Genomic DNA, 10,638 nt, shown 5'->3' with positions numbered 1-10,638 from the left:
TTCCACCCCATCCCCAAAACTCAAGAGACAACAGCTGGGTACCAAATTACTTTATTTGAAGGAATGGTACTAAAGAAAGAACTTAAGTAGATGTTTTGTTACAACTTATAGAAAAGGTGAAGGTAACCCAAATATGCATGCACTGCCTTGGTGACCAGAGGAGTCACCCCTGTGGCTGTGGGAAGCCAGCCGGAGGCTTAGCTCTCACTGTGTCCCAGGGTGTGCTTGTCAAAGAGGTACTCTGCCATGCCAGATCCAGGGGCCCCCATCTTGCGCAGGTTGGTTACATGGTCACCCAATTCTTTGATGGCTTCCACCTGCTCATTCAGGTAATGAGTCTCAATGAAATCACACAGCTAGAAAAGAGAATGGGCAAGAAAGTTATTGGTAAGCCTCCCCGGCCCCTCAGGCAATGATTTCCTCCATTTACTCCCAGGTGTCAGCATACTCACATGGGGATCATTTTTTTCAGTGGCCAGTTTGTGCAGTTCCAGTAGTGATTGATTCACACTTCTTTCCAAGCACAGCGCACATTCCATTGCATTCAGCCCATTCTCCCAGTCATCACGGTCTGGTTTCTGAATGAGAGGCGCTTAGGTGAGCGTACCTGCAATCTCTACCATAAAAACACCAAGCCAGCAAGCATCTAGTGTATCACAACCACGACTGGCACAAGGAAGAGCGCCAAGTTCCCCCTGACAATGGTTTCCAACTTAATATCCTGGCTTATTACTGTCTGCCCACTTTAGCTTAGACGGTAGGCTTGAAAAAGCACAAAAGACAAAAGCCCAAGGTCTCACCTGACAATGACAACTGCTGGCATCAGGGATTTCTGATACGTGAGGATTGCTAGGACAACCCAAGGATCTTTCGTTTACCTTGATATCCTGAAGGAAGATTCGGCCGCCTCGCTGGTTCTGCAGCTTCATTAGTCTCTCAGCATGTTCCCTCTCCTCATGAGATTGGTGAAGAAAGTACTTGGCAAAGTTCTTCAAAGCCACATCATCGCGGTCAAAATAGTAGGACTGAAAGTAGAACACGAACATGTTAGAGTCCCAAAAGAAGGCAGTCTGCTAGCTGGTTTCTCAAAACCCAGCAAGGATCTGAGCCTAAGAAGACTGGAGCAGGGTGTGTTCCTGGATTGAAAAGTAATTCATTTTTACTCTGAAACACAAAAATGAAACTTGGTCCTTGAAACTGGAAGTTTGCTTCCTGTACAATATCATGGGAGCTGTCTCTACCATGGAACTCTTAAGCATTTCTGTTGGTGCAAAGTAAAGTTTTTACAACCACTGTCAAATTTGCTCAGAGAGACCTTGGAGTATTTACCCTGCACTATTAGCGCCTTCTCTTCTCTGAACAATCCTTGTTCAAACTCGAGCTGTCAGCTTACAGCAGGCTGATGGATTTCTAAAATTATCCCAGGTAGGCAAGGTAACAGTTACCATAAACGCTATTGCACATTTAATGCTAAATATATTACCAGTAGAAAACAAAAATTTGATTCCGTTTTACACCCTTGCTGTATTCAGGTGTTCCTAAAATGGAATGACAGTCAGAGACCCAGGTCTGTTCCAAACTCATCTGCAACATGTCTATTCTCGGATGATTTGCACAATGCTGGCAGTTAAAAACAATTCTAACTAAAACTCTTATCACACCGCCTTAAACAAGGATTTTGGAAAACTGATCCCGCGCATTACTGCATGGAAAAACATCTGGCCCCGTAACTGTTGGTGGACTTTATCCGAGAACTAAGGGTTCAATTACGCCACAACCCTTAAGACACAAAAAAGATAAATTAACTAGCCTGGCACAAGGACGTGACTCAGAAAGCGCCAGTGTCGGCAGAAGGGGAGATTTCTAGATATGCTTCCATTTAAGTGGGACTTAAGAGATAAGCAGAGCAGAGAGGTGCGGCCGGTTCTCCGGCCCAGAAGATAAACCATTTCGCGCCAGCCCCCAGAGTTGGACACCATTACCCAGAAGGCTCCGCCGCACTCAGGGGGATGGGAGCTTAACCTCCTAACTCCACCCAACCCGCCCCCCCCAATCACGTGATGGGAGGCACAAGAAGGGATTAAAATGCTAAAGTCCACTTTCCAAACTGCGGGATCGCACTGATGGCAAGCGTAGCAACCTCGTAAGAAAACTCAGCTCCCTTTAAACAAAAAAGGGTGCGCAGAAGCGGCTCTGGCCTATGGGAGCACTCCCAGGGGACAACTGCTCAAAATTTCTGCGCAGAAGTCCTCGGGGACTTGGAGCAACCTCCATTTTCCAAGAAGGGCGCAAGGAGGCGGGAGACTGGAGGCGGGAGACTGGAAGCGGGAGGGCCCGCCCGGGAGCCACACCCCCACCCCGCCCCGCCGCCCGGGGAGGCCGCGCCCGCCGCCCGCCGGCCAGCCCGCGCTCACCATGGACAGGTACACATAGGAGGCGTAGAGCTCCAGGTTGATCTGGCGGTTGATGGCGGCCTCCGAGTCCTGGTGGTAGTTCTGGCGCACCTGCGAGGGGGATGCGGTCGTCATGGCGGGCGGATGAGAAGGGGCGGTGGCGGCGACGGCGACGGCTGCGCTGCGCTGCGCTGGAGCGGCGGCGGGGACCTTGGGCCGGTCGGAGGGTGTTGTCAAGTGGTGACGAGGGCTGGCTCTGAGTAGCCTACCGGGGCTGGGGGGTGGACGAGCAGCCGGGTTCCGTTCAAGCACTGTTGAAGCAGGAAACCGCGGCGACTCTCCGCGAAGACTGTGGCGCAGGTGGCCGTCGCCCGCCTCTTATAGCCGGAGCGGGCGTCAGCCCCGCCACGGCCAATCACGCTGCCCGCCCGCCGAGCCCCGCCCTTTCCGGTGCAAGCGCGGCCCCGACCAGCGGGGATGTTGGGCTGGGGGAGGGGAGGGACGGAGGCGGGGGCGGTGGTGGGGCCTGGGGGCCCTGAAGGCAGCTGTTTGTTGTTTGCAGAGTTGGGCGCGCTTCATGGGGTTGGAGAAGACCTGGGCGGGGCGGGGGGGGGGGGGGAAAGGGGGGTGGGCAGGAAGCCCAGCTGGAAGCCCTGACCCCGATGGCGTCCTGGGGTCTAGGAAACAACGGGAAACTGCCCCTGATCCCAGGGGCGTCGGGGCGAATCCGAGGTCCCAAAGGGCTCCCCGAGACTCTTGGCCAAGGGTACTTGAAAATTCCGAGCCCTAGAGCCGCAGTTGCCACCCCCACAGCCCGAGATGGTTACCTCTTAATGCAAATAGGGAACCTGGAGGGTGAACGTGGGCCCGGGGAGGCCGAGTGAGTGGGGCTGGGAAAGGGGCTCGCTTTCTCTTCCTCAAAGCCTAGAAAGGGGCCGAATGCAGGCGGGGTGGGGGGTCCAACGCCCGTCGCAGGTCGCCCGCCCCGCCCGCTTTGGGCTCCGGCGACCCTGTCCGCCTTGTGCTGAAAGCAAACATGGCTTCTCGTGCATTTGATACAACAAAGACTGGGCGGGCTGTGTTTCCCGAGAGACGGCGGAGACCGCCTTCCCGGGAGAACGATGGGGCTGAGCAACTGTTGTTCAATCGCTAAGTCGTGTCTGACTCTGCGACCCCATGCACTGGTCTCTGAGAAAATCTCCGGTAACTTAAAACAGGGGGGCCGGGGTTAGAAAAGAGGGACGAAGCCACTTGGATCTTGAAAGGATACCTCGAGGCCATTTTGAAGTGGCCTGTTTCATCAGCCCCAGTCCCAGAAGCCTCAGGCCCTACGGGGAGCCACCCCCGGTGGCTCCTTGGAGAGAAGCTGATGGCACTTCCTGACAGATGCCAGGGACCCTGGGGGAGGGGGCAATGCGTGTGGCTTGCAGCTGTGCACGGAGTGCGTGTGAGTTCATGGATGGCAGAAATGGAGAGCCGCCAGGCACCTGCTCCCAGTCGGCTACCCTCCGGGTCACTATTCTTAGCCAGGGGCTGAATCACAGGTTTGGAGGACCTACCGAAGAACCTTTGCAGGATATTCACAAACGTGCAACTAGAAGCTTGACCTCCAAACATTAAAAAAAAAAAAAACCCTTAAAAAATTTTTTTAATTAAAAAAAGACAAAAAAATAAAAAGACGTGTCTCTGGAACTGAATCACTTTGCTATACAGCAGAGATTAGCACAACATTGTAAATCAGCTGTTTCAATTATGAAAAGTTTTTTTTTTTTTAAGGACTTTACTAAAATACTAAGTTACTGATTGAATTATAAGGGTTTATCTTGAGTATTCATTTCAAAATGAACATATGTTAGTTTCAGGAAAAAAGTTTTCAATGGGACAAGAGCTGCTTACAAAAAGGTAAGCAGAAGTATAGTGGGAGATTACAGACGAGGGGGGATCTTAACCAGTCTGGGATAAGAAGTCAGGGAAAGATTCCCTAAGAATGTGACACAGGAACAAAGTCTGAAGGAAAGATAAAAAGGGAGGTGGGGAGAGAATTCCAAGCAGTTGTTGAGTTGCTGAGCTGTGACTAACTCTTTTGGGACTCCATGGACTGACTGTAGCTTGCCAGGCTCCTCTATGAGATTTCCCAGGCAAAAATACTGAAGTGAGTTGCCATTTCCTTCTCCAGAGGATCCTTCCAATCCAGGGATCAAACCAGAATATCCTTTGTTGGCAGGCGGATTTCTTTAGCACTGAGCCACCTGGGAAGCCTCTATATTCAAATGTAAAAGGTGGAAATGCACGGCCTGTCCAAGGCACCTTAAGGAAATACCTTGGCCTGAGAGTCAGTGTTGGAGAAGGCTTGTAGGGTAGGATAGGGGCCAAGTTAGGAAGGGTTGTGTGCTGTAAAAGGGGTTCAATCTTATCCTGAAGAACGTGGAGACACTAAAGGGTTTCTGTCCAGAGAAATAATGTGTTAATTTTAAGAAAACTTATACTGAATTAACAGAAAAACTAGTAGGATAAGAGTATGGTTAAGTCACCAGATGCAGTTTTCCTATGTAACAGTCACCACCAGTTAGAAAACATAATGAAGGAAAAGCATTGCTTTCATTTATAGTGGCAACAAAAACTCAAATTACCTAGGAATAAAATTAACAAATGTGTGAAGAAAACTATGTATGTTTACTGCTGGACAGAAAAGAAAACTTCATAAATGAAGAGACACCATGTTTCTAGATAGCCAACCTCACTTTTGTAAAGCTGTCAATTCTTCCCCAAATAAACCTATAAATTCAGGGCAGTTTTTGTAAAACTCAGTAGTCTTTTGGAAACTTGACAAAATGATTCTAAAGTTCATTTGGAAGAGTGTATAGAAAAGCTGACAAGCATTTTAGGGGGGAAATGTTATGAGGTTAGATTTTCCCTCCCTGATATATAAAAAAAGTAGTATAATATACTAGAAACAAGTTGGTACTGGAACAGGAAGAGATACATAGATCAACGCTACTAAATGGTCCTGCCTCATAGGAATAGGAATTTGGTGGATGCTAAAGTGGCATTGACTGTGTGGATCACAATAAACTGTGGAAAATTCTGAAAGAGATGGAAATACCAGACCACCTGACCTGCCTCTTGAGAAACCTGTATGCAGGTCAGGAAGCAATAGTTAGAACTGGACATGGAACAACAGACTGGTTCCAAATAGGAAAAGGAGTACGTCAAGGCTGTATATTGTCACCCTGCTTATTTAACTTATATGCAGAGTACATCATGAGAAACGCTGGGCTGGAAGAAGCACAAGCTGGAATCAAGATTGCTGGGAGAAATATCAATAACCTCAGATATGCAGATGACACCACCCTTATGGCAGAAAGTGAAGAGGACCTAAAGAGCCTCTTGATGAAGGTGAAAGAGGAGAGTGAAAAAGTTGGCTTAAAGTTCAACATTCAGAAAACTAAGATCGTGGCATCTGGTCCCATCACTTCATGGGAAGTAGATGGGGAGACAGTGGAAACAGTGTCAGACTTTAATTTTGGGGGCTCCAAAATCACTGCAGATGGTGACTGCAGCCATGAAATTAAAAGACGCTTACTCCTTGGAAGGGAAGTTATGACCAACCTAGATAGCATATTGAAAAGCAGAGACATTACTTTGCCAACAAAGGTCCGTCTGGTCAAGACTATGGTTTTTCCAGTGGTCATGTATGGATGTGAGAGTTGGACTGTGAAGAAAGCTGAGCACCGAAGAATTGATGCTTTTGAACTGTGGTGTTGGAGAGGCCTCTTGAGAGTCCCTTGGACTTCAAGGAGATCCAACCAGTCCATCCTGAAGGAGATCAGTCCTGGGTGTTCATTGGAAGGACTGATGATGAAGCTGAAACTCCAGTATTTTGGCCACCTGATTCGAAGAGTTGACTCATTGGAAAAGACCCTGATGCTGGGAGGGATTGGGGGCAGCAGGAAAAGGGGATGAGAGAGGATGAGATGGCTGGATGGCATCACCGACTCGATGGGCATGAGTTTGAGTAAACTCCAGGAGTTGGTGATGGACAGGGAGGCCTGGCGTGCTGTGATTCATGGGGTAGCAAAGAGTTGGACGCGACTGAGCGACTCAACTGAACTGAAAGTGGCATTTCAATTGGGAGAGAGGGCAAGAATGGGTTCAAATGATGTTGAAACAATTGATAGTCATGTGGGGGAAAGTAACTCAGTATTTCAAAATATGTTCTAGATGAATTAAAGATCTAAGCCTTAAACAGAACAAACCCTATAACGTCACCAGAAGACTATACAGAGGACTATCTTTCTGAACTTGGGCATAGGGAGTGTTCTGAGGCTGTCATAAAAAAGAAGCCAGTTGGCAGATTTAACTACTTAAAAATGAAAATCTGGGCGGCTGACTGGTTTGGTGACGTGGAGGGTGGGATATTCTGGGCTACAGGTGGGGCAGAGGTCACCCCCACTCCTACCACACCTCACCCCAGCCTCCATGGAGAGGCAATGGCAGAGGAAGAAGGCCCAACTATTGAAGTGCACCAAAGCAAAAAGACCAAGTCTTCAGAAAAAAAAGAATCTGCCAAACTAGAGGAGATCAATGACACTCAAGTTCCCGAAAGAGCTTCAAAAAGTAACAGGGTTGCAAAGCAGAATATTACAAGAGTGTCTTGGTTATCCGGTACATTTAATTACAGGACTCTTGCCTGGAAAATCCCATGGGAGAAGCCTGGTAGGCTACAGTCCATGGGGTCGCAAAGAGTCGGACATGACTGAGCGACTTTACTTACTTAATTAATTACAGGAAAGAGATGAATTCAGAACCGAATTGGCCTCTGCAAGCAGGAATGAAGGGGAAAGGAGCAAATCCAAAATTTCTGGGACTTGTAGTATCTAAGATAGATCTCTGTTTTTTTTCAATTAGTAAAAAATAAAATCAAGAAATACTTTGAGTAACAAAGGCTGATTAAGATGAATCCTCCCGGCAGTGACCAAATCAAGGTCATGGCTGTCACATAGTTTGGTAAAATGTCTTGAACGGATCAAGGTAGTTGCAAGGAAGTTCTTTCAGTTGGACCAAGCACCTAGGGAAAGAGAATAAAGGGTGTGATCCCACCAAAGCTAGATGAATTCAAAATATGTGGAGTTATACCTAGGAGACATACCTAGAAAAATATTCTGAATCTAGGAATATGAAGCTGACTGGAACCAAGCAGGTAAAGAGCCAACAAAACTCTTTTCTTTGCAAAAATGAATAATTTTTCATTTTTAAAAAATTAAGGTATAATTAACATAAATAAAATGCAGAATCTTAGGTGTTTCATTAAATGTGTTTTGACATTTGAATACAGCTGAAACAAGATGCAGAACATTTTCATTATCCCAGAAAGTCCCTTTGAACCCCTTTCCGGTAGATTTCCCCCACTTCCCTCAAAGCCACCACTCTTCTGATACTTTTTCAATATTGCTTAATTAACTTTGCATGTTCTGGAATTTCACTTAAATGAAATCATACAGTTATAAAAATGAAAAGCTGTAAGACAAAAGATGCCATGTTGTTGCTGTAGAGTCACTAAGTCACGTCAGACTCTGGCCCGCAGCCCACCTGGCTCCTCTGTCCATGGGACTTCCCAGGCAAGAAAATTGGAGTGGGTTGCCATTTCCTTCTCCAGGAGATCTTCCAGACCCAGGGGTTGAATCCTTGTATCCTGCGTTGACAGGCAGATTCTTTACCACTGAGCCACCAGGAAAGTTCAAAGATGCCATAAACAAAATGCAAATATAAAGTAAGTTGATATTAGTAGCTTGTTAAATAGTGAAGGTTAACAACCATACTAGGAAATAAATATTTGTATGTTTAACTGTATGTCATAGACACGTAGATCATTTTTGGATTGTCTTCCCTGTTAACTATATACTGTAAGCTCCTGGAAGGCAGGCGTTGGTCCTGTCTTCATCCTACACTTCAGGCATTTTGCAAGATGCTTGTGACTTGGTCCTCAGTATGCACTGAATGGATGGATGTATGCATCTTGAAGGTGGAGGATGGATTAAAGTCAGACAAGAGGGCTGAGTACCTATTCAGAGGCAACAGCCCTTCTCAGTGAGCAAAGGAGACAGAAAGCAGAGTTGAGAAATATGGAGCTGATAGAACAGACAGGATGAGGTTGCTGATTCGATAGTGTCTCCAGGGTGGTAAGGGGTGGGAGTGGGCAGGAGAGCCCCCAGCTTTCTGACCTGGGGAGCTGGATTACTGCTGCCATTTACTGAGGATGGGGGCACAGAAGGAAATGCAGTTTTGGGGGAAGGCTATTGAAGAAGGCCAGCTTGGATTTGTACTAGCTGTGCCAAGTTTCAGGGCCTCTGGGACATCCAGGTGGACACAGCCAGCGTGAAGTTGGCCCTACCAGAAGTTGTTCCGGTGCAAAAAAGAGGTTTCTTGGCTCTGTGCTTAGTTAAACACATGCAGCTACAGTGACCATCACGGCAAAACTGAGAATCAGCTTGGAATATGTAGAAGGCTGCTGGGGGAGGCTGGCTGGGAAAAATGAAAGGGGAATCTTGTGCTGGTGTGTGTGTGTGTGATGTGTGTGTGTTTGCTTGGGCCTGTTCCCCACCTTCTGGGAGCCCTGGGGTGTCAGAACTGCCATCTCCAAGCTTCTAGGTTCTTCCAAAGCCCTGGCCTGATCTTTGGACCTTTGTTGGCCAGGTTTCCCCCTCCTGCTCCTCCAGTTCCCCGTGACTCTGTGGAGGAGGGGGGTTTGGCAGGCCTCCCAGGACAGCCGCCTAGGCGGGAGGAGGCTGAGACGAGGGAAGAGCCAGGCCAGTAGTTTCTGGAGAACACCCGCTCATCCGGGAACTGGAGGGGGGTGGGGGAGGGAGCGGTGGGGGGCGGGGTGGAGAGCTGCTGTCCCACCATGACTCAGCACTCTGCTGGGCTGGAAGGGTTGGGCTTGGGCTCCAAAAGTGCTTTGTCATGGAGGGAAGGAACCAGCTGGAGGATTTTATTGTAGGGTGAGCCACATTTCCTAGTGTGGCTAGGTGTCCAGGCTGGAAGGAACAAAAGGGTCTAGTTCCCCCAGCCAGACCTCCGATGGTGTTTTTGCAGGAAAGGGGAGGTGTCACTTTTTGTTTTTCTTCTTTTTTACAAAATCTTTTTCTTTTTTTTTTTTTTGGCCTCGCTGCATGGCTTGCAGGATGTTATTGAACCCAGAGCCTCCACAGTGAAAGCACAGAATCCTAACCACTGACCACCACCAGGGAATTGCCTTTTCTTTTTTTTGTACCCATTTCTTTCTCAGTGCTTTTCTGCCTCACAGTGAGTTCTCAACAGATGTTGGAGCTCTCTCCTTTCTAGGGATTGTTGCTATGAGGTTATGATTCCACAGCCGGGAAATCATAGACCTCAGAATATTAAGGCTTAGAAAGGACCTTAGAGTTTCCAGATCAGCCTATTTTACAGAAAAAGAAGTGAGAGGCCGGTAAAACACCAGGGCGTGCCTAAGGCCATTATCACTAGCAGAAACACAAGCTGAAAATGAAGGACAAGACACATGAGGGTGTGGTCATGAAAATGGATAAATATGTGGCTGGAAAGTGTATATGAAATGATGTTATGTGAAAAAGCAGAGCCCGAAATAGTTTGTGCAAAGCTGATGACCATGAAGAGAATCACCGGACCTGAAGCATGGCTGAGGATTGGGCAAGGATGGGTTAAATGATGTTTTCACTGAAGAGCCAGTGTTTTAAGTAACTAGGATTTTCCCTGGAGTTAGAAGAGTGAAGTGTGGGGAAATCAGAGTTCAGAAATTGGAAAACATGGTACTGAATCAGATTCTGGTACATTTCTGGATGTTGCAACCATGATTCAGAGAGTTTGTCCTTAAACTGTGTCTTGAAAATCCATCAGGCAATGTAGACATAGTCTAGGCACTCAGGTTCCCCCTTTCTCAGGAGGTTAAGGTCAAGAACCATGACCTGGAATGTTAGAGGATAACTTGAGAATGGAAGGCTCATTTTTTAAAAGTCTTTATTGAATTTGTTACAACATTGCTTCTGTTCTATGCTTTGGTTTTTTGGAGCGTGTGGGATCCTAGCTCCCCAGTGGGGTATCAAACCCTCACCCCCCGCATTGGAAGGCGAAGTCTTAACCACTGGACTGCCAAGGAAGTCCCAGAAGGCTCACTTTTTATGGCAACTCAGGCCTTATGGCATCTATGGGAGCTCCCTCTGGGCAAGCCCACAACCACACCTTTGCCAGA

General features: G+C 47.6%; 1 protein-coding gene across 1 annotated transcript; it reads right to left on the bottom strand.

The window, feature by feature from the left end:
• Positions 1-35: 35 nt before the first annotated feature.
• FTH1 (ferritin heavy chain 1) lies at positions 36-2,771 on the bottom strand. Its single transcript, XM_043872441.1, has 4 exons — positions 2,415-2,771; positions 879-1,025; positions 453-578; positions 36-356 (listed from the first exon to the last, which is right to left on the bottom strand). The coding sequence occupies exons 1-4, from the start codon at positions 2,526-2,528 to the stop codon at positions 198-200; spliced, it is 546 nt and encodes a 181-aa protein (XP_043728376.1). The 5' UTR covers positions 2,529-2,771; the 3' UTR covers positions 36-197.
• Positions 2,772-10,638: the final 7,867 nt, after the last annotated feature.

The sequence above is a fragment of the Cervus elaphus genome, chromosome 2 (assembly GCF_910594005.1).
Source record: "Cervus elaphus chromosome 2, mCerEla1.1, whole genome shotgun sequence".
NCBI classification, from domain to species: domain Eukaryota; kingdom Metazoa; phylum Chordata; class Mammalia; order Artiodactyla; family Cervidae; genus Cervus; species Cervus elaphus.
Note: the sequence above shows the minus strand (reverse complement) of the source record. Positions and strands in the feature narration are given on the sequence as shown.